At 35.2% G+C, this 25,004-nt stretch overlaps 2 protein-coding genes across 2 annotated transcripts in view; one reads left to right on the forward strand and one right to left on the reverse strand.

Annotated features, from left to right (window-relative positions):
- The first annotated feature begins 1,533 nt into the window (after positions 1–1,533).
- The window catches only part of OR13C5 (olfactory receptor family 13 subfamily C member 5), a 42,980-nt gene continuing 19,509 nt past the window's right edge, over positions 1,534–25,004 (forward strand). Inside the window, exon 1 of the mRNA XM_016962310.3 lies at positions 1,534–2,530. Within this exon, the coding sequence (XP_016817799.1) occupies positions 1,565–2,521 (957 nt within the window). The 5' untranslated portion in view covers positions 1,534–1,564 and the 3' untranslated portion in view covers positions 2,522–2,530. The remainder of the gene's footprint in view (positions 2,531–25,004) is intronic.
- Positions 7,190–10,965, reverse strand: LOC473004 (olfactory receptor 13D1-like). The gene has a single exon (XM_054658633.1). The coding sequence runs from the start codon at positions 10,963–10,965 to the stop codon at positions 10,030–10,032; it is 936 nt and encodes a 311-aa protein (XP_054514608.1). The 3' UTR covers positions 7,190–10,029.

Here is a 25,004-nt window from a genome sequence, read left to right on the forward strand (position 1 = left end):
AGGAAATAAGAATTTGTCTTCTTATTTCAAGAAATTAGAAAAATAGATTTGGAAAATAGAAATTAGAAATCAGAAAATTAGAAAAATAGATCTGAATAAACAAGAAATTTATGAAGATAGAAACTTAATGAAACGCAAAAAGTCAAGAGAATAAATCCATCCTAAAGCTGTTTTTTTTTTTTTTTTAAAGACCTGGAATATAGGAAAACCCCTTGTGAGTTGAATAAAGGAAAAAAAAAGTCAAAGAGGCATCATAATGAAAATGAGAAATTTTCATGTAAGGGAGGACACAAGAATTATAATGATCAAATGCAACTCTGTGACAAAACATTTGTTATAGAAATGAGTACTTTTCTAGCAAAATATGAAGCATCAAAATCAACTGCTATCAAATTACCATATTGAAATCCCCTTACTGACCAATCACATTTTTTATCTGATATTTCTTTTGAAATATTAATACTGTTAGTGAGATTGCAAGATATTCTAGCCCATGAGCCAAATTCTCTTTGCAAATTCTCTTTAAGCATTAAGTTATTAAGTACTGAGTATTACGTTTTGAGTATTAAGAGCTCGAATTCTGAAGCCATACTGCTTGGGTTTAAGTCCTTGCTCTTTCATTTATTTGTCTTTATGAAATTGACCTGAAGCAAATTACTTAACTTTTCTGTGCCTTATTTTCCCCTCTACACAATAGGCTTGGTGATACTAAGAGTAACAGTATTACCTCATAGGCTTGCTTTTCAGACTCCATTATGAAATGCACAAAGAAAACAAATAATAGAGGATTGGCACAGAGTAAGAAATATAGCAATTGTTTTGCCTTTGATTTTGTCTGTGCATCCAACAAATGTTTTTGAACATTTGCCTCGGTGTCTGTTCTATTCTAGCTACAGGGGCTCTGGAAATAAGCAAGAATAAGTACCTGCCCATATGAAGTTTACATTCTACTGGGAAAGACAGACAATATACGTAACATAGTATAATTTCAAGGAGTGACAAGAGCATTGATCTATTGTGTGGTGATTTATAGCCAATAAAATAATTTAGTGTTCAGTTTTACATAATACAATGCTCATTTCTATTATAACCTTCAGTTTACTATGTGATGACAAATATGGCAAAAAGTTCAGGCTTCAACAGGAAGATTTAGGTTTGAATCTTAGCTCTGCTATATAGTATGTACCTTTGGTCAAGTTTACTTAACATCCGCTTTGATTTATTCATCTGTAAAATATGGATACTAATACCCCTCTCCTAGAACTGTGATGATATTAAATGAATTAAATGGCTGTAGCACGAAACATGTTACTTTTATCTTTCCTTCCTTCTCTCCATTCATTCATTCATTCATTCATTCCCTTCCCTCTCTCCATTCATAATTCCCTCTTTTCTGTCGACTTTTCTTTATGCTCTCTCTTCTTTCTTTGGTCTTTTCCCATTTTATTTTTCTTTTTCCTTGGGAATTATGGCACATATTCATTGACACATGCTTGAAAGTAATCAGAGTAAGATAAATATTTGTCTTAACATGCTCTGTCTTACAAGTTAAAGAGGGAGTAAAATGGAATGGGAAAACCACACCATTCTGGTGGAATTTTTTCTGAAGGGACTTTCTGGTCACCCAAGGCTTGAGTTACTCTTTTTTGTGCTCATCTTCATAATGTATGTGGTCATCCTTCTGGGGAATGGTACTCTCATTTTAATCAGCATCTTGGACCCTCACCTTCACACCCCTATGTACTTCTTTCTGGGGAACCTCTCCTTCTTGGACATCTGCCACACCACCACCTCTATTTCCTCCACCTTGGTGAGCTTCCTTTCAGAAAGAAAGACCATTTCCCTTTCTGGCTGTGCAGTGCAGATGTTCCTCAGCTTGGCCATGGGGACAACAGAGTGTGTGCTTCTGGGCATGATGGCCTTTGACCACTATGTGGCTATCTGCAACCCTCTGAGATATCCCATCTTCATGAGCAAGGATGCCTATGTATCCATGGCAGCTGGGTCCTGGATCATAGGAGCTGTCAATTCTGCAGTACAAACAGTGTTTGTGGTACAATTGCCTTTCTGCAGGAATAACATCATCAATCATTTCACCTGTGAAATTCTAGCTGTCATGAAACTGGCCTGTGCTGACATCTCAGGCAATGAATTCATCCTGCTTGTGACCACAACATTGTTCCTATTGACACCTTTGTTATTAATTATTGTCTCTTACACGTTAATCATTGTGAGCATCTTCAAAATTAGCTCTTCCGAGGGGAGAAGCAAACCTTCCTCTACCTGCTCAGCTCATCTGACTGTGGTAATAACATTCTGTGGGACCATCTTCCTCATGTACATGAAGCCCAGGTCTCAAGAGACACTTAATTCAGATGACTTGGATGCCACTGACAAACTTATATTCATATTCTACAGGGTGATGACTCCCACGATGAATCCTTTAATCTACAGTCTTAGAAACAAGGATGTGAAGGAGGCAGTAAAACACCTACTGAGAAGAAAAAATTTTAACAAGTAAATGAGAAAGGTGAGAGTAATTTTATATTCACAATATGGAAATCAATTAGAGAAACCAAGGTTAAACAGATAGGTTCTCGTTGCTGTTTCACATTCATCTCTCGAAGTTCTAAAGCTCCAAAATACACTTCTCTGATTGCGATACGTAATGAAAAGCAGTAAATAAATAAATTTCAGCGTTTGGAAATAAGTTTCTATTCTGTTCCATTGGTTGATATGTCTATTTTTATCTGAGTACCATGCTCTTTTGATTACAATAACTTTATAACATATTTTAAAACTGCAGCATATGGTGCTCTCAGCTTTGTTTTTGCTTCAGATTGCTTTGCCCAGGCAGGGTCTTTTCTAGTTCCATGTAAATTTTAGGATTGTTGTTTCAATTTTTATGAAAAATGACATTGGAATTTTGATACGGATTGCATTGAATCTGCAGATTGCTTTAGGTAATATGGACATTTCACAATATTAATTCTTCTAATCCATGAACATGTAATATCTTTCGATTTACTTATGTCTTCTTCAATTTTTTTATCAATGTTTTATAGTTTTCAGTGTATAGTTCTTTTACGTCTTTGGTTGTCTTTTTTATTTTGGAGAGATTGGCAACCAACTCATCTAAAATGATATGTGATCATTAAATAACAAGTAAAAGAATGAGGTTTCAAAACAAAACAACTCTACATTTTTTGCTGGAACATGTTAGCTCTCTTATTAGAAAATTATGCTTATTGGCTTGTATTTTGTGAGATGAGGGGTATATAGTGATGAGTCTATTTTGAGCTTGTACACCTTGGCCTATAACTTATTGTTAACATTAAAATGTAATGGGATAATATCTATAGACAAATAGAAAATTTCAAATAATCCCTTATTCCCCATCATTGCTAGGGATTCGACAGTTCTTTTAAAATTGCCTCATAGCTATACATTTGCACATATACTTCTTTTTGTTCTATGGATTTGTATATGCCATTGCTTTATAAGACATCCTTGATATACTTTTTGCAATTAGCCTTTTCAGGCTCTTATAGATAGCCTCTATTATACTAAAAGCTACGTAAAATGAAATCTTTAAAAATGAGATGTTATTCTCGGTCCCTAAATACTGGGGTAGTTTGAAGATGTCAGGATGTGTTGTCTGCCATGATTCTGAAAAGACTAACATTAAAAGCCATAGTTTTCATTCTCCACTGGCCTGGGGAAACTGATGTTCTGTTATCTATGAAAACCTGGGGGAAAATATATTATTTAATATTATCTTGAGTTATCATAGCCATGAACTACCTTGAGTTCTAAAGATTAAGGCTCCAGGGTTTCCATATATAGTTCATTACGTGTCTTCTTTATGTGAAGACACTTTGTTGCTCAGACCAATGTCATGGAAATTTGGAGGTTCTGGGGAAATTCTGGAGGCCATGCCCTGCATACAGAATGAATGCTGATGTAAGGTAAACTAGAGCTACAAGGAACTAAAGTCGTGTGCCATTTAACAACGTTTTGATCAATGACAGATAACATATAATGGTGGTCTCAGGAGATTATAATTTTATATTTTTACTGTGACTTTTCTTGTTATTTTAGATACACAAATACCATTGTGACACAATCGCCTATAGTGTTCAGTACAGTAGCATGCTGTACAGCTTTGTAGCCTAGGAGCAATAGGCTATGCTATGTAGCCTCAGTGTATAATAGGCTATATCATCTAGGTTTGCATAAATATATCCTGTGATGTTTACAACATAATAAGATTTGACAATTATGCATTTCTCAGACTGTACCCCTGTTTTTATGACTGTAATATTTTTTCATGCTGAAATCTCCATGAGTCTAAAGAACATTACTCTCTGTAATACTCTTTAAATTTGCAGACATGTAGATTTGTGTCTAGTTTTCCTAGACCCCATGGAAAATGTTGGTCAGAAACATACAATTTTTAAAGTATTTAGCTGCTGTTACATTTTGGCAGAATATTTAATAAATAGATCCATATTTATTAAAAAAAGAGGTATGCTCAGTTTTTAATGTTTGGATCCAGTTAGAAGGGATGTCAGCTTATTGTTAATAACACTGACTCAATTAGTATAGATAACCTTTTCATCTTCTCAAAAAAAAAAAGCTTTATCCTCAAGTATATTTTTTCACCTTAAGTTTTCAAATGCTTCGTGATATGAGTTCCAATTACTGGGTTCCAGGCAGAATGTAAGTTGGAACATAAAATATTCAGGACAATTGACCCTGGTCTGTGCTAAAATAGGTGAAGCTTTCCACTGAGGTTTGGGCCTCCATCTCTTAGTCTCCCAGGCACAAGAAATCCTGTCTCAGAATCTACTCATACTGCAGTTACGTTGGCCACATCAAGATCTACCAAGAGACTCTATTATAATGATGTTTTCCACAATTTACTTTGAAATTTGTAATTTCCTTTATATTTATTATACACCAGATAGCGTCCAGGTGTTTTTTTACTTATTTGCATTTCTTCTGTGCTGCCTTACTAATATCATTAGAAAAATGTTTTATAGGATTCCTGGGAGCTCATTTATACAGTTCGTATGAAATTGGCTTTACATTTGCTATAATATTTTGGTGCTAAAAATATTTTATGTTTTCTGCAATTTGCTGAAAAGAGAATCTTAATTTTTACAGAACTCAAAACCTAGTTTTAAATGGCCCATAGCCAATGCCAGGCAACAGTAAATTTTTCAAATAAAGTTTTCTCATTCTACCTTATTTTTCTCAGCTCCTAAATACTCTACTGTGATCATAAATATTGCTTGTGTTTGTGACAGCTATATCCAGGGTTAAAATGTTTTTTGATCCAGAATATCAATGATAAGAAGAATAGGATAGCACAAGGCAGCCAGCACTGGTACACTCTAAAGTGCTAAACATATGCAGAGCAATAACCAGAAGCAATCTTCCTTCCACCACAGATCCAATATCAGGTCCCCAAAACATAGTTGTTTTGTAGTCTTTTAGGAAATCGTTAGTCAGGTGCAGCCACATGAGGAGACACAGAAGAGGGTCAGGAAAGCAAAGTTTATTATACCCACAAGTCTTAGAGATAAGGGGCATGATATATCATACAGGGCCACATGGGGAAACCACCAGGATGGTCAGGAGGCAAAAAACAGGTGTGCAGGGAAGGTTTAGGCCACTGCCTTTATTGGAATTTCCACAGGAAAGGCAAGTCAAGGCACAATGAACAGTTTAGGATTGGAAGGTTTGTATAATTTCTGCAGGCTTTGGGCTAAAGGAGTGATCACTGGTTGTCTGGCAATTGTCACTGGGAACCGGGGTTTGAGGGCCAGATAAAGAAGGTATGGCTCTGGATTCGTTAGTTTCCATGTCAGAGGCATGCTCCTAGCTGAGCTTTTTGCTATCTCTAAGAATTCACTAGCCCATGGAGGGCAGTCTCTTCCAAGCCAGGAATGTTTTTTACGATGTCAAAGCATCATAATATACAAAAATTTAAAAAAAATCTTTACAATGCAATGTTCAATTCAATTAAACATTTATTTCCTGGTGCCTAACATGTCCTTAGCACTGTTCTAAGCACACAAGATACAGTGGTAAACAGAACAGGCATTCTTGCTCTCATAGAGCTCATACTCCAGCCAGGGAGTCAAATAAAAAAAATGTAAAAAAAAAAAAAAAGGTTTACCATATTGTGCATCCACTTCATAATATGGTGGAGTAGCTAATGGTTCTACTAAGAAAAGTAAAAAAATCTATGTAGAATAAAAAGTAAATGGACTTTATTATTTCTGTAGAAGTCAGGATATGAAAAGCTAAGATTCTGAAGAAAAGAGAAGTTTATTTAAATGAGCCAAACATTCTGTACTCCTCTTTTATTCTCTTGGGACATTTGCTGATTCTTAATTGTTGCTTGATAGGCTGAGAAACTGGGCAGAGGGCTGCTACTAAGAGACAGAAAAAGTGAAAATAGATTTTGGCATTGTCATGGGTCTAGGAAGACAAAACATGAACTTTGGACCAGCTAAGACACCCTATTCTTGAGAGGCCAAGGTCCCAAACTGAAGGGATGTGCAGATGAGTGGTCCCCACCATTGTCATTGGTTTTCCACATCAGGCATTTGCTGACTCTAGCCTAGTCAGAACAAGAAGCCAGGATTGTACAAAAAATAACTAAGAATGTTAGCTGAGATTGTGACTGCCTCTTGTGTTTATGAGATCAAAATTGGAGTCTGGGACCTAAGGAAAAAAAAGCTTTTTAATGAAATCTCCAGAATCTCAGTTGGGACTCTGGAGGCTCTGGAGAAAAGAATCTAAGAAAAGGAGGTGAATTAGATTTTGGCTTATATTTACAAAGTCTGAAATCCAACTGTAAGTTATTTCAACCCATCTTTGACCTAAGACAATCTCCCCTACTCTGGGTTTCTACTAGAGAGTAAAGTAAATCCTCTTTGGATAAATAAAACATCACCCAGAGATTCTACATTTTTTTCATCTACAATATCTGGCATTTAATAAAAAAATTACAAAGAATAAGAAAACAGGACCAAGAGACAAAAACAGTTAATTGAAAGACCATCAGGTGATCTAAATTTAGAAGTAATCAGACGCAGAGTTTAAAATAACTAATGTTAACCTGCCGTGAGCATAGATAACAAGATGAGGACTTCACCAGACAACTTAATATTATATTTAAAAAATTGAAATTATGGACCTCCAAACCACAATAACTGGTATTAAGAACTAAATACATAGATTTAATAGCAAAATAGACAAAGTTGAAGAAGGGCTTAACAAGCTGGAAGGTAGATCGGTAGAAAATAACCAGACTGGACACATGGAGAAGACAAAGGAAGGAAAATGCAGAAAGGACTGTGAGAGCTACGTGGAATATAATGGAAGTCTAACATATATATAACTAGTTGCTCAGAGGGAGAGGAGAAAGAGAAATGTAATAGAAGAAAAAATGGCAAATGTCAAATATAATTGTTAAACTTATAAAAGACATCAAGCCACAGATTTAAGGAGATCTACAACATCAAGGAGGATGAGTTAAAAAAAAGCCACCTATAAGAGCCTTGTTATAAAATTTCAGAGACCAACTCTAAAGAGAAAATATAAAAAGCAACGAAAAGAAAAAAAAGACACATTTTTTCAAAGAAGCAGCAACAAAACAGAGGCAACTTCTCAGCAGAAACAATGGATACCAAATATAAAGAACAGCATTTTTTAAGTGTTGAAAAAAAATTGCCAACCAACAAGTGTATACTCAGTGAAAAATCCTTTAAAATTGAGAACAAAATGAAAACATTTCCAGACTCTCCCCCTAACTTCCCTCCATCTACACAAATAATTCTTCTTTAGTAGTCTTACCTTGAAAGAAATCCTGGCTTGGTATGGTGGCTCATGCCTGTAATCCTAGCACTTTAGGAGGCCAAGACAGGTTGATCACTTTAGCCCAGGAGTTTGAGACCAGCCTGGGCAACATGCAAAATCCCATCTCTACAAAAAATTACAAAAATTAGCTGAGTGTGGTGGCATGTGCCTGTAGCCCCAGCTACTCAGGAGGCTGAGGTGGGAGTATCACCTAAGCCAGTGAAGGTTGAGGCTGCAGTGAGCTGTGATTGCTGACATTCTTCTCAACTGGCTTGGGTTCCAACACTTCAGGCAAAGCTGTTTCCTTCAAGAATGCCCACTTCACCCTAATCTGTTTCTCACACACCTTGACTCTTCTCCCCTCCTCAGGTGAGCTCTTTTCACTCCATTTAGGTCTTTCTTCAGGGATTCTCTCTTCACCCCTTTCAGACTTGGACACCCATATTCGGAACCTCCCCATCCCACCACGGATGCTTTTCTTACCCCATGAGGACTCTGACAACTCACTCCAGACCACCTGCCTATGGTGTGCAGGTGTTTTCCTTATCCCACTTGTGTTCTAATATCTTCTATCAGTCAGCTTTTCTTTGCAGGAGTGGTCCTCAACCAGGTGCTAGGATCCACACCTTCCTCTTGTGTGTATGCTCCTTTCACGCTGCTTGGACTTTGACACCCTGAACTGAGCCTCTCTTCCACGTTGACATCTTCCTTATTCTGGACAGGCTCCAAAACATCATACTGGGCAGAGCAAGTAAGGATGCCTTTCTCAATGCCATTGGGTCATAAAAATCTTTACTGGTTTTACTGAACAAGTAAGTTCATAGCCTCAGCTCATAGCCTGAGCTGAGTTCCTCACCCAGCTCAGGCTATGATAGTGTACCAGGCAGCTCAACTATATATTATGCAAATATATATTTTATAAAAAATACAACTATATATTATTCACTAGCCAGTCCAAGGTTTTTTATAATGAAAGGAAAATATTTTAAATGAGACTGTAATGAAAATATTTTAAATGAGACTATTGCTTTTGAAAGAAATTGAAATTGTCAGTGTTCCATAAGAATTTATACAATTGATATATTTTCCTCAGCAATTGCTTATTTGATAATAATAAGCAGTAGGATTTTTGGTCTTACCTAGCCAAAATGATCTCTTCAGTATATTCTATTCAGACTTTATCTTCCCTTATTTTTCTCCACGTTTAAAAATCAGCTGTTATTTTACCAAAATCTTTTAGAATTGTAGTTTGGTAAAGGGAATAATGTATAAATTTCAGTTATCTCCCTGTATTAAATCAGGTACTTAGACCGTATTTTACCAACCTTTAAAATTTTTAATTCAACAGTTAATTATTGCCAACTGTTTTTAATTAACTTGACATTAGATTTTATGCGGAGAATAGTGAGCCATAGTTCTGCTATTGGGAAGAATTTCGGAAGGTAATAAATGATTAGAGTATAAAAGAAAAATCGCTTAGTACAGATAAAGTCCAGGGCAGCACGGAGGAGGGAATAGCTAACTCTGGGAAAGCTTTGGACTGTGTTGCAGAGAATATGACACTTGACCTGTCCTTTATGAGATTGTTAGGATTTCACCTGAGAAGGAGAAATGTGAAAATGCAGATGGAATAGCATGTGCTATTGTCATTAGGTGTGAAAGAAAATGATATAATTTGGTAATTACATAGTAAATAGAACACAGCTTATGCAAAGAGGTAGGGGGAGGGAAAGGACAGGGAAAGAGGTTGAAATATGTAGCTGGAAGGGAAAGATGGGACCAGATCCAGTCCCTGGATAAAATAAAAAGCAAGAATAAAAGAACAAAAATACAAAATAGTTTTTTTAAAAAGAGGGCTGAAAAATGTGTTTTAATTGTTAAAATTAATGAGCTGGGTTTTCTTAGAAAGACTTACTTAAAATATTTTTCTTGTTTCCAAAAGTTTTCTCTCACAGACCACTTGTTTCTACATTTTAATGAAATCAGTCATTTTCATAAAGCAATATCGTTAAACTCTTAATCTTCAAATTTTTTCTAACTCTGAAATTCTGACTCAACATGACCTTAATTGCTTTTCTTCTGTCTATCTTTAAAAGTGTTGTCTCAAACTTGTGAGCGTATTTTGTGCATAAACTCAAAGGTGTCAGTGTGTCGTCATTTCCTCCAGAACCAGGGTCTACTCATTAATTTCCTCATAGCTCCATGCACCTCTGTATTCCTCAGGCTATAGATGATAGGATTGAGCATGGGGGTGACTATGCCATAGAACAGGGCAATCAGTTTGTCAAAAGCAGAGTCTTTGGACTTTGCCTTCATGTACATGAAGAGGATTGTCCCATAAAACACAATCACCACTGTCATGTGGGCTGAGCAGGTGGAAAAGGCCTTTTTCCTTCCTTCAGCTGAATTGATTCTTAGTACAGTAGAAAGGATAAAGATGTAGGAGATACAAATCAGCAGTAATGGAGAAAACAAAAATATTACATTGCCCAACATTATAATAATCTCATTCAAGGAAGTATCTGTGCAAGCCAGCTTGACAAAGGCCAATATTTCACAAACAAAATGATTAATGACATTTTTTCCACAGAAGGGTAACCGTATTGCAAGAACAGTTTCTGTCAATGAGTTGAGAAAGCCTAGTCCCCAAGAGACAGCCACCATCTGAATACAAAGTGCCTTGCCCATGATGATGGGATATCTCAGAGGGTTGCAGATGGCTACATAACGGTCATATGCCATCACTGCTAGAAGCACACACTCGGTGGATCCCATAGTGTAAGAGACAGACATTTGAATCACACATCTAGTGAAGGAGATGGTTTTCTTCTCTGATAGGAAGTGTATCAGCATTGAGGGGATGGAGGAGGATGTGTACCAAATGTCTAGGAAGGAAAGATTCCCAAGGAAGAAGTACATGGGTGTATGGAGACGAGCATCCAGGAGTGTCAGAATGATCAAGGTGCCATTCCCTAGGAGAATCACCAGGTACATCACTAAGCACATCACGAAAAGGAATTTTTCAGCTCTTGGGTACCCTGAAAGTCCTTGCAGAATGAACTCTATCTCTGTCCAATTGGTCCTTTCCATGTTATTTTTTCATACCTGGAGTTTAACAAGTCTGTACAGCATTAACATATGAAGTGAGAGATAATTGGTGTGGGAGGGGCAAGTGTATCTCTGCTAGCTAGAGTGGTGGTAACAGCTTTGAGGTTAGCTTCTGGGATTCCTTTTCTAGCTCATAAAGCAGTGAATTGAAGACACATGTTAGTTATATTGGTAGTTTATTAAAAATTGCAGGCCTCTGTATTCCATTTCTTGAGATTGTGATGCAAGAGGTATGAGGCAGGGAGGAACATTTGCATTTTTAACAAGCATCTGTTACTTCTCATGCAGTTGATCCACAGATCCCACTTTGAAAATCAATATTTTGAAGAGAGCATGCTTTAATCTGTTTGAAAAAGATTTGTAATTTGATTTTATACCATGCAAATAACAATGCCATTGGCTTAGTTTCTTATAGTTTACAAATATGTTCATATATTATTCATTTTATTATAATTCTCTGAAGAAAATGAAGACTATTGAGAAACTTATATACAATTATAGTAAGGGAGGGAGTTGTTATGCAAAGCTTCATTTTTTTGTTTTTAAATCCCTTTTTTTAAAACTATACCTTATAACCCTCCCAAAATGATGTAAGTTCAATCGAAGGGGAGGGAATCAGGCATCTTTTCTTTTTTTATAATACTCTTCACATGATTTTAATTTACAACTGAGGAAGAGACCCAGCTATCTTGTGGAGTGCTTTCAAACTTTAGTCTTCATATAAATCATGTGGGGAATTTTGTAAAACATTCTGATTCAATAAATCTGTGGTGGTTCTGAGCCCTGCATTTATTAACATGTTCCCAGGTGATGCTGATATTGCTTGTCTACAGAACATACCTGAGTAGCAAGGCCTTTCAGACCATCTGACTCCAATATCACTGGAGTGCTTTGCTACTTCAATTTTGTGTAAAATAGCAATTGGACAATAGACAATGCTAAACTGAACACTGCTGAAACATGAAGATACCTCTGTGTAGTTTATTGCAATCAATTCTGGTTATATATGCAAGCAACCAAATTGCACAGAGAAGAACCTGCCTTTTACCTCTGTCCATATGAAATTCATTCCTCTTCTACTTGATGAATTTGCAGTTAGGGCTGGTATTTTTCTAAAGAAGGAATATAAGTCCAGTTCAGGCACCTGAGTAGTGCACCAAAGAACATGGAACAAATGACTTTAATCTGAAAAAACTTAAAGCGTAGATATTAGCAGATTACCTTCTTCTTTACAGCAAATAATCACAGAATATCATTTTGAAAACATCTCAACATCCTCATGGTATTCTATCTAGCTTTAAAATATATCCCTAGCAGAAAAAAATTGATACAATGAATGAATTTTGACTTAATATTTTAAACAAATGGCTTTGTTTCTGGTACAGGATTTGCCATTTCTGTGCTAGTCATTTGCCCACAAGTTGTGCTGCTTTCTATGAAAACTCCAGTTTACAATGGTCAGGCAACATAGTCAGCATAAAAAGATGCTTGTATTTCTTTTCCTTTTTTTTGAGACAGAGTCTCACTCTGCCACCCAGTCTGGAGTGCAGTAGTGTGATTTGGCTCACTGCAACTTCTGCCTCCTGAGTTGAAGCAATTCTCCTGCCTTAGCCTCCTAAGCAGCCAGTTTATAGGTGCCTGCCATCACGCCTGGCTAATTTTTGTATTTTTAGTAGAGATGGGGTTTCACCATGTTGGCCAGCCTGGTCTCAAACTTCTGACCTCAGGTGATTCGCTCCCCTTGGCCTCCCAAAGTGCTGGGATTACAGGCGTGAACCACTACGCCTGGCTGGATGCTTATATTTCTATTGGCTATGGAAATGAGGGCTTTCAACTAGTTCAAGCTGCATCCCACTTTCTAGGCATAAATTACAAAGAAGGCAGAAAGTGTTAGGTAGGCCAGCATACACTTTTTTTGGTAGTAAGATAGGAATTTGAATGACTATAGCTGCATATATTAACCTACTCTGAATCTGTCAATGAAATTTTCATAGAGGCCTCTCTGCATTGAAGTTTTTTCAGGCAAGATATGAATCAGGTACACTGCCCTCTCTTTTCCTTTGTTGGAACATCTAAACATTGATTCCTATTTGGAAATTAATTTTGGAAAATAATTATGGTATAAATAGTATCCTAACAGCCCTAAGATGGTTGCTGCAATCATAATTTCACTCGCAAATACTTATAAGAGAAATCACCAGTCTGCTTCGATGCTTTCAAATGGGAAAAAAGGGATAATGGACAATATAGAATAAATTATTTGAATTACTCTTGCAATGCTGGTGTAATTTAAGAAGAGAGCAACAAACACCCTGTAGGCGTTGTGCCTACAGTTTTTCTGCCCTTAGGTTTAATTTCCTAACATGGATTCCCAGAATCTTCTTGGGAACAGGGAATGAAGATTGTTAAGATGCTGAATAGTTTCTAATAAATCACTTTCCATGGGACTTCTAGTATCAAATAATTTTATTCTTTCCAGATCTTTGCTATTATTGGATATTATCTTTTAAAAGAGTTTTTATTTTTGTCTAATGTTGGTGGAATTGTTAAATAATCATAGTACACTCATGTAATGGGCCTTTATGCACCTATTAATATGATGTTTGTGAGGAGTTTGTATGAACATAAAAGTCATGTTTAAATTATTTTAAGATAATTAAGTTAAAACAGAAACAAAAGTTTATATTATAACATTGTGTGCAAAACCAAAACCTAAACAAACCAAGATAACCCAGACAGAAAATAAAGACTGGAAAGAAATATCCAAAATGTGAATGGTTATTTTAGATAACTTTTTTTCTACTTTTCTGAATATCTACATTTCTAAATAAATATATATAAAAGTAAAATGTAAACAAAAGTGAAAAATGCTGAAGCAGTTGTCTATAATTATGTTAGGAAGACTAACTCAGAGTAAAAAATGTTGAAACAATTGAAATAGTACAGCAATTTTGTCTAGAGATTGCACAATGTGGCTGAATTGTGCAGGTGTGTCCTTTCCAATTATCCACAGGAACTCACTAGTTTTTGTATTGGATCTAGAGCATTTATATCCCTACACTTAAAATCTTCTGGGTAACAGTCTTTATTATTTTCTGGAGGTAACCAAGATAAAGAACTTGAGTTCCTAACTTAATCAGAGGATCTCAAAGGAGATTGCAGACCATTAATGCCTAGAACAGAATTGTTACAAGAAGATGAAGTTTGTATTTGCAGCAGGCTTTAAACTAGCTGGAATCCTGCCACCTCAAATCCCTCTCTCCCAGCCCCTGTAAGAAACAATCAGTCTATGATTCAATGCTCTGGGGCTGCTTTAGTGTTGCAATAGGCCTAAGCAAAGTTTATGACTTTTTAATTCAAGCCAGAAGTCAAACTCTAACTTTCTAGAAAAACATCTAACCTTGTTTTGCTTTGCTTTATTAACTTAGCTACTTGAAGGCCTAATATTTAAAGTACTAATTTTTTTTTCAGCAAAACCATGTAACATCTGTATCCTAAATACTCCCTAGAAGAAACAATCTTGTAATCTCCAGCTTTTCTAAAGAGATCAGTTAAGACCATTGATATTACACAAAGTTTAATGGACATGCCAACTATCAATTTATAGATATACTCTAACCCTCAATTAAAACACCATGAGGAAAGACATATTATTTCAGCTCACAAAGGGAAGGGCAATTTATAACATGTGAAGTATTAGTATGTATTTGACATTTCATATAATTTTTATCACTTAATTGTCAAAATAACCCAAATACTACTATGAATTTTTTTTTTTTTTTTTTTTTTTTTTTACAAAGAAACTAATTTGAGATTTCAAAGGATGGCCGAATAGCAACAGCTCCGGTCTGTAGCTCCCAGCGGGATCAATGCAGAAAATGTTCAATATCTGATAGTAGTAAAGGTTACCACTGTTCTGCAGTGTTCACTTATTTTAAAGTACAAAAATTTTATAAAACCACAATTTAATTAGATGAACTTTCAAAAAGGGTCTTTATGATAATTATGCACATAGAGAATAAATTTACCCCTTTTGGAAACCATTTATAAAGACATTATCTACAATAATGACTTCAAATGAAAGCCTACCCCAAATTCCTTTCAGGTCTATTGTGGGAAATTAAGGGCTAGTACAGTGGAATTTGATTTATTATGTAAATAAGAACTCACAAAAATTTAATGTTTTTTCTTTTACCCTGGCTGCCTGGGGTTCGAACTAACACTCAGTTATAATTATTTCTCACCTCTCTTTCATATTACTTGTTGTTAATTCTATTTTTACTGCAAATACCTTTAATTATATGCTTTCTCAAACCCTTATTAGGCATAGTTTATATATGAATAATATATAAATTGCCGTGTGTTCTTTCTCCATGTTACTGTTACTTAAGACTTAGTGGACCAGATACTTGAGTACAACAACCATTAGCCTATTATTTATGAGTCTGTTGCATTGTAAACAACTTTCTTTTCCTCACATGAATTAATTCTGTGATCTCAAAAGAGACTGCATGCCACTGGATTATTTTGGAATTAAAGAGAAAAATTTAAATAAAGTCTCCTGGTCTGGTAGTTGATGACTGAGTTTTTGCATTTTTTTCCTTGATATATATATTAAATATTTATATTTTTGAAATACCACAAGCAACGACCATGTCAACTCAAAAATCTTTGTTGATAAGATGTTTTTCTTTTGAAATAATCATAATAAAATCTTCCCTCTTTATCTTACCTCCTGACTGGGTTTTAAAATCATCCATACCATTCCATGCTGTTAAGTAATAGAAAAAATTCCCAGGAATTTGAATTTCATTTGTACTTTTCAGATGATACCAGAAGATTCTCAATTTGGATACAGTGCCTCCTCTTTCCTAAAAAGAAATGTGAGGAAGAGTAGGCACAATCAGGCAATTTGGCTGTATGTGAATATTCTTAAGAGGATATCAAGGAAATAAAATATATTAAGCATAATGATCAGTGATGTAACTCTAGTTTTCCCATAATTTGTTCTTAAGTTGGTGCTTACTCAAGGGAGACTCAAGTTTTTTGGAGGTGAATTCAGCAATTACTTTTACAAACTTCTTCAGTCCCTAAGGTTGTAAGTTAAAAAATTATAGGATTCTCTAGGGATACAGTTCCTGACTTCTGCATATTCCAAAGACCCAGTTATTCTGATCTAAAGAAAACCTTCCCCAGCCATACATTTCTTGGAGTATTCATTGAATATGTCTGTATTTGATGGCATTATAATAAGTTGGGGCTCCAGTTAGAATGTCCGAAAGTTCTCAGAAAAGTTAAACTTTTCTCACAAATTCACAGATTTGATTTTTTTTGTACTGCGTAAATAATACTAAGTTAACTCTATAGAATCCTACATTTCAACTGTTTAAATTCTTTCTGTTTTTCATATTTTTGTTAATTCCAGACAACATGCAAACATTTTTCTTTATACCAGTAGAATTGTAGCAGAAATAAATTTTAGTTAGCGTTTGCCACTTTACATCAATAATTTTCTGTGATTTTGCATTTTTTATAGTGTACGTAATATTCTTTTTTAATATTTAAAGAATATTTTATTAAGTGGAATTACTATAGCCTACAATTTTCATATTATTGGGCATATTTTTTAATTTTTTGAGATTTTTATGTAATTACAATTGATATCTATGTACTTGGCTATCTAATCTGCTGTTGCTTCAACTAGAGATAAGATACATTTCTGGAGATAGAACTACAGAATACAAAGATATGAATTATGAGAGAATTCTTAGTACACAGGCAGAATTGTTTCCCCCAATTACACTTCATATTTTTCTTGAAATATTTGCACAGAACATTCTTTGTACATTTTCTAGAACCAGAAAATATATGTATTCTTTTCTATTTGTATAAAATGTTACTTTGTTTTATATTTTATTTCTAAGATTGGTGATTAGATTGAACATTTTCTTTGTGTTTATTATATTTTCTCTCTTCATTTGTATGAACTATTAATTAGATTATATGATTAACACTTTGCTCTTCAAATTTTCTGCAAATATCTTTCAAACTGTGTCTTTTCTTCTTATTTTTAACATGCTTTTAAAAAATTGAGGTAAGATTTTAATATGATCCCTGAAAAAGCCTCAATGAAATATTCTTCTATGACTTATTTTTTCGTTCCATCCATATGATAACTATGTTGTTTTATGTCTCAGGCATAGACCAGATTTACATTGTAAAAATATTAACTGATTTTTCCAAAATGGATTATTAAAGCTATGTCTCACAGTTCCCCCCTTATTCATTCACAAAATATTTATTTAATACCTGTTATGGGCTAGACTCTGTGATCAGCCTTGATATAAACTTGGACATGGTAGAAAAAGATAGGGTCATAAATTTTAAAGATAAACATAAGTAACATTATATTACAGGTTATAATATTTCTTCTACCTTTACTTTTAATTTGCATCCTTTTATACTCAACACTATATCACAAGTAATTTTTTACATATTATCAAATACTCAGGGAACACATGATTTATAAAGGCCACATAGTATTCTGTTCTATTTATATCTCAAGCTTTATTTGATCTATTTTCAATTAATGGGGATTTATCTTCCTTTCATTTCTTTACTATTATAAACAATTCTGTAATAATAATTATAACATTCTTTAAGGGGGTGTTTCTATTTTTTTGCATAACCTTAATCACCTCAATAATGAATTATGAAAGTAGAGGTAAAGATAATTACATACATACTGAAATACAATCATACCAGTGAAATCATCAAGTTCTACATAGTTGGATCTTAGAGGTGGAAATTATCTTAAACCTAGTCCTAAACCTTATGAGATGACAGAAACACATCTACAGTATGGCTGGTGACTACCTTACTTCTGCCTGCATACCTAGTGATGATTAGAACACTTCCTGAGGCCACACAAGTTATTTTTGTACAATTCTAATTATTAGAAAGTTATTTACAGTCAACTATATATATTATATATCTATAGGTATAGATATATAGATATGTTGATATATAACTGTCTGTATGCAACTCTTTTTCCCTGTAGAACAACAACAAAAAAATACAGACTTTTCTCATGACAGCTATTTTTTCTTTTTTTTTTTTTGAGACAGAGTCTCGCTCTGTCACCCAGGCTGGAGTGCAGTGCTGTGATCTCAGCTCACTGCGACCTCCGCCTCCCGGGTTCAAGCAATTCTCCTGCCTCAGCCTCCCAAGTAGCTGGGATTACAGGCGCTCACCACCGTGCCCAGCTAATTTTTTTTGTATTTTTAGTAAAGACGGGGTTTCACCATGTTGGCCAGGCTGGTTTCGAGCTCCTGACCTCGTGATCCTCTCACCTTGGCCTTCCAAAGTGCTAGGATTACAGGAGTGAGGACAGTTTTTTTTTTTTTTTTTTTTTAAGTATTTACAGATAGCTGTTCCTGTCCTTCTGGTCTGGTCTATTGCTCTATGTTCCTTCAGCCATTCTCCATGTGTTTTTAAAAAAATAATTAAGTACTTGTATTGCTGAAGAGACTATTTAGGAATGTGAGGTTCTCTATGATAAATAAGGACCCCTCCTATGCATACTGCTTCTGGTTACTGGTTTTGCAGGACTCTATGGAGCAAAGCACTCTCTGTCATGTAAGAGTTAAGAATGAACTCGTTAAGAGCATAGATTCTGGAATTAGCCCCACTTTGTCAAACACTGCTTCTATGATCTTAGGAAGGTTACTGCACCTCTATAAGCTTCAATTTCCTTATGTGTGAAATTAGAAACTTAAAAATGCCTACCTGATGTTGTTATCCTGAGAATTAATGAGGTTATGCATATGAAGAATTTAACATCGTTATGGAGGCATAGTAGATACTCTGTAAGAGTGCTGCTACTCTTCTAATTATATTGATTAGAAAAGTATTGATGACTGTAAATATGCACCTTGCTTTTATAGAAGGAGAATGACTTTGGAGTTGGAAATACATGGATTAGGACCTCAGTTTCCTGATTTGTAGCTTGATGACCTCTAATAAGCTATAAAATTAGTGTTATAATTATCTTGCAGGACTGTTATGTGGTAAAGTTTAAAGGGTGATTATCTTGATTCTTGGCATTTAATAGGAATTCCATAAAAAACAGTTAACATTGTTACATTTGATTATAAATCAGTGAATCTGAGTATAGTTTGCTTAATATTGATGCCAAAAATAATCACTTTCAATTGATTTTGGTAAATAAAACAGACATGAAATCATTTTGTTTCAGTATGAAGTTATATAAATCAATGGAAAGAATATCAAAATGAATCACTGTTTCCAAAGAATGAAATCTATTCCTGATGAGTTGAGAAAAATACGTATTGCTTCTAATAGACAAAATTATAAACTTATTGAATTTGATTAAACAAAGTATTAGCAAGTTGTCTAAGATAATTTCATCTAAATTAGAAGAGGCTCTTTTTTTTGGTAAGTGTATTGACGTCAATGTAGTTCAGCAAGCACATTAGTAGGCACAAAGATGAGTAGGACACAACTCTGACGAGTCCTGAGTTCCTGCTTATTATGGCATTACTGTCAAACTCATAGGAGCAGAGGTAGAATGGTGGTTGCTAGGGGCTGGGAGTGGGGAAAATGGGGAGGTATTGGTCAGATGGTACAAACTTTCAGTTATTAGGTGAACAAGATCCAGCCTGGGCAACATGGTGAAATCCTGTCTCTACAAAAAATTAGCTGGGCAAGGGGGTGCATGACTGTAGTCCCAGCTATGGGGATGCTGTGGTGGGAGGATCACTTGTGCCCAGGAGATTGAGGTTGCAGTGACCCGTGGCTGGGTGACAGAGTGAGCTCCTGTCTCAGAAAAAAAAAAAAAAAAAGATGAACAAGATAACTAAAGTACAGCATAGGTGGTGATGGATGTGTTAATTGATTTGATTTTGATAATCATTACCCAATGTATACATATATACCTTGAATATATTCAATCTTGACAATTATAAATAAGATAAAATGGCATTTTGCATCAGCTTCCTAACTGGTCTCTCAACTTCCATTATTCCCTTCCTTCAGTGTATTTTCCAGGTAGTTGCATGGCAGATATTCTCAAAATATGATACATTCCAAACCACTACTCTGCTTATCAGCATGTCATACCAGCTGAGATTTGTTAAATGATTGATTGTTGCCCATGTCTTACTTCTTAATTAAAAAAAAAAATCCCTGGCAGGGCCTAGTTTCGCAATCATAGCAAACTGGGAAATGGTCACAACTTGGTGTCTTGTGAGAATACTCTTCTGGACAGTGAAATTTGTCTCAAAATGAGAGAAAATGCTACAATCTGACTACATGTTCTTCATTTTCACGTGCAGCACAGGTTCCTATAAAATAAAGCAGAAAATGTTTGAGAGAAGCATGGCTCATACTTCCAAAGCTCAGGACTGTCATTCCGGCAACATTCACTAGTATGTCCTAGAGCCTCAGCTCCCTAAAAGACCTGAGCTCTTTCAAACCAACCCAATAGCCAGGGCTGAACTAGAGCATCATGCTTCTCCTGGAGCTCTGTGTGAAGTAGGGGTGGGTGAAGAGCATAGTATGGCAGAAACACTGGAGATGGAAGGTCAGCATGGTCCAATTCCCTTCTCACTGCAGATGCCCGTGTCAAATGCTACCAGATGTCAAAGGGACAGATACAGATACATTTTTAGTTGCGATTAGTGCTAAATAATGTTAATAATGGTATAATTATTTGAGACATTCAAATTTAAGTTCTCAGATTTCATCACAAATTTGAGCAATCATGACAAAAAGTTAAGCAGCATGATCAACCCTTGAACACTTGCTCACATTTGTGTTATATTCAATATAATATACTCTCAATGAAGCATCTCATAGATACTTATGATACAGCCTCTGCTAGAAAGCTTGGGTATCCTCACTTAATAGAATATCACCTATATAGATTCAGATGAATAAACAGTTTGTTGTTTGGGGGTGGTCATAGTTTCCCCAGTGATTCTGAATCAGCATGATGGATAGTCAGATTACAAAGCCATGCTGATTAGTATGGTCATTTACTTACCACTCTTTGTTTATTTGCCAGTCATCTTACTGGCCCTGTGCTCTTACTTTGTGCCATCTTTAAGTGTCTTTGTAGATTACGTAAATCAGAGTTGGGAAAAAAAGTCTTAATGAATCCTATCCTTGGTGCTGCAGGATTGTCCTTTATATTGTTCCATCCCATGGCTGTCCTGGATATGTGAACAGTGCAGGAGAAAAAACTCTCCATTCCAAAAGTTGGATCCATTCTATTTCCTTACAACTCTAATTCTTTTTTTTTGATCATAACATTAATTATGTAGGCCCTGAATTAATTTCCCAGGATGAAATTGAAATACCTGAATAATTTAATGTATTCTGGGGTCACAAACTCAAATATCTTCACTGCTATGCAATTGATGTATTTGAATGAAACAGACTGGATGTGAAGCAATATAGAAGGGTGAGGACTGTGGCAAATCTCATTAATTCCATGTGACCAAACAAAATGCATGTGTTATCATATTCCCTTTCTCACTAGTTTGTGACTCTATGTCTCTATTGGAATAAGTCTTCTTTAGCCTGCCTAATTACATTTTAAAAATGACTTGATGATGGCAGTTCATAGAGGACTGCTCTCTTTACCAAGAATAAAGTGATTATCCATTTTAAATTTTCCACATGATGATCTCATACGCTCCTTTTTTATTGTTTAGTTACAACTAAAGAGGAGAAATCAATCTCCTAGGAACAGCCCCAGATTCCCTTCAGAAAACTTGTGGAGGGAAGAGTGTTGTTAAAAAGTTACAAGTTCACTTTAACAAGCTTGACTTTAGACTGTTAGCAGGCACGCGGGATATCATCCCTATGTAACCTATTTGTACCAGAGAGAAGTAGGTCAGTCAACTTTTAATGATGTCCTTTGAGATGTAGTTGCCTGCTCAGGTGTAAATATTAGACTGTGTTTTATATTCCTGTGGGAGAAAATTACTAGGCTAGAGATAACAAATAGAAAAGAAATGGTCTTCCTGAGTTGGTTGGCCTGTCTGGAAGCACTCTGTTTTACACGGTTAAAGGTCATACAGAGCTGTACATTGTCATTATCTATTTGCTACAGAGGTGGATAGAGAGGTCTTGGCAGGTCCTTTAGCAATCAGAAAAAAATGGAGCGCTACGGTGCGGTAATAAGAAGTGTATGAATTTTGGAATCTCTTTAGTTGCACTCCACCCTCCACAGTATGGCTTCCTAGCTGTGTGACCTAGGGCAATTCATGTAACTTTTTTGGACTACATATTCTTTATTGTGTAAATTATGTATATCTTCAGGTTTTTATGAGGATTAAATGTATTTGTGACATAAATGATGTTTAATGTGTTCCCTTACCTGAGCTACAGAAAACATAAGTCACTGAAGCGGTTGTTTCATTTTTAATTAATTTGCAACGAGGAAAAGTCGCCTTCTTCGTTTTCCCATTTCTCTAGAAACCTTATGGATGTTGGTCCAGAGACAGTCAAAATAATTTCCTCTCTAGGCTCAGCAAAATAATTGCTCTATCGTCTTTGTTTAGAGTCCTACTGATCTTGACAACTTTGGACTTTTCACTGGTGTAGAGTTTCCTCTCCAATATGCCCAAGAGGAACCATTTCTGAACTCATTGGGTCAGAGTCTTTCTTTCTACATGGGTATCTCTGATATTTTTGATGTTAGTATCTCTAATTTCCATTCTTAGAGTTAGGTTAGTCCCTTTGGCTTTGGAGGCTCTTCATTTTGTGATCTCTGAGACTACATAGCCATGCCTCTTTTTCCACCCCTTGGACAGCCTGCTTGCCTCTCTTTTAGTGCTTGTATTTCTTTCTTCTTTAGAAGGTGGGGTGAAGTTAGTAATGGTTGCTCTACTTTTCTCATATTCTGCATTACCTATAATATTTGCATCAAGAATTACACCATCTATAGCATCAAATGGAATGTCCATCATTAGTGTTTTAATTTGCATCTCCATATACAGGCTGGATTCCATCAACCTGGTGATTCACTATCACCTCAAGTAAACCTGTTTATAATTAACCTCCCCTATTTCTCCACCTCCTTGGTTTGTTGAACTAAGCATCCTTTCTCTACAGTGAGAGAAATGCTGTAAGTGTGGATGAGTGACCTGGTACGTTTAACCTTCACAGTACATCAGAAAACTGAGGTTCAAAGACATTAAATCACTTGCATAGGCAAGCAAGATAGATGTGGAGGTGAGATTCCAATCTAAGCAGTTTGACAACATATTTAGTCTCCTTACCACTAAGTTTTTCTGTCTCTCTTAATTAACAAAAATTTCTTGCACCCTCTCATCTTCCCTAAAGTATCATCGCACTGAAAACCCATGACCCCAGGTTTATTCAGCAGCTTTTCTGGTTAAAGCCCTTGGTCCTAGCGCTTACTGTCCTTTACCTGTGAGTACAGGGATATCCATAAATTTCTCAAGAGGATGATGCAATACTGGGATCAAGAAAATGTCAAACTATTATCCACTCTACATCATGGCCACAATCATCACAGGACTTGGTCATCATAGTCCCCCGAATTAATCTAAGTATCCAGTTTAACAGCTTTAGAGAAATGCCAAGGTAAAATCCAGTAACTTAACTCTCTTTATTAACTCTCTTGCCTTCTAATACCTTTGGATTATTTTTCATGACTCAGAAGCAACTGGACTTTCAGATGTTTCCCTCCTGACTAGCAGGCATCTAGAGAAAAGAAACATAGCTTTTCCACTTAGAACCTCTAGGAGTCTTAGTCTCTTCAGCTGTAAATTAAGAACAAGAAAATATAATTTTCACTATTACTATGAAGATTTAATTAGAAATAGTATAATATGAATAAATAGCAAAATGCTTGGCATATCCGCTCTGAATTCAAATTACTTAGATTGTTCCTTCTCATTGTCTTTCTTTCCTTTTGTTTCCTTCCTTTTTTCTTCCTTATGAAGTCAAGTTTTCTACAAGAATTTAAGTATAAACATTTTCCAGAAGAAGTTACTTTTTCTGAACCTAGTAAAGGTTAATATGCATTATTCAATTACACTTTATTTCTTAGCAGGATTAATAGTGAATGTATTTAACAAAGACTATGGCATAGCTGCCACCCGATCAGAATGGACACCAACTATAAACAACTAATACAGCTGTACTCCTGGCTGCAGTCTTAAGCATGGTTTTATGAGATTTTAATTTGGGGGTTGTAATTTTAATTTTTTTGTTTGTAATTTTTTTCTCTTACCTATGAGCAAGGGCTGACACTGCTGGCACACATTAATTACTATGGCCACACTGATTGCTTATGGCAAATATTTATTCTAATTTACTAGAACACTTGCCATAGAAGTTAAATATTTTGAACATTGCTGCTACTCAATCATTTAGAAGTGTGTTTTAATTGTCTCAGGTTATGGAGCTTTTAAATTAATTAATTACCTTTAACTTAATTGTATATAGGAAAGAGAATATGACTGTTTAATATTGCTTCCTTAAAATTTACTGATTCTTGCTTTCAGCCTAACATAATATCAATGTTTGCAAATGTCTCAAATGTGTTTTAGAAGAATCTATATTCCATAATAGTTGGGCTGATAAGCTCGTTAATGTTTTTGTTCAAATCTGTTGATTCTTATGTTTGTCTGTTTATTCTTTCAGCACTTAAGATGATATGTAGTTACATTAAGTTTTCTTTTATATATTGAGGCTGTTTTATTAGGAGAATAAAGCTTACAATACACGTTTTACTGATTACATAAACATTTATCATAATGCAACTTCCTCTTTTACTTCTAGTAATGCTTTTTGATCTTAAATCAATTTTGTCACATATTAATATAGAAACATCAGCTTTTGATTGTTACTTGCCTAGTATACTTTTTCCTTCTTTTTACTTCAACCCCTATTTTTCCTATGTAGTAGAAAACATACATATTAAAATAAAATGAAAGTTATGTATTCCCTTAAAATAAAAT

This window comes from Pan troglodytes, chromosome 11 (genome assembly GCF_028858775.2).
Source record: "Pan troglodytes isolate AG18354 chromosome 11, NHGRI_mPanTro3-v2.0_pri, whole genome shotgun sequence".
Lineage (NCBI taxonomy): Eukaryota > Metazoa > Chordata > Mammalia > Primates > Hominidae > Pan > Pan troglodytes.

Excerpts from the sequence above, each read along its gene's own strand:
- LOC473004 (XM_054658633.1), bottom strand. The coding sequence starts at position 10,965 with ATGGAAAGGACCAATTGGACAGAGATAGAGTTCATTCTGCAAGGACTT.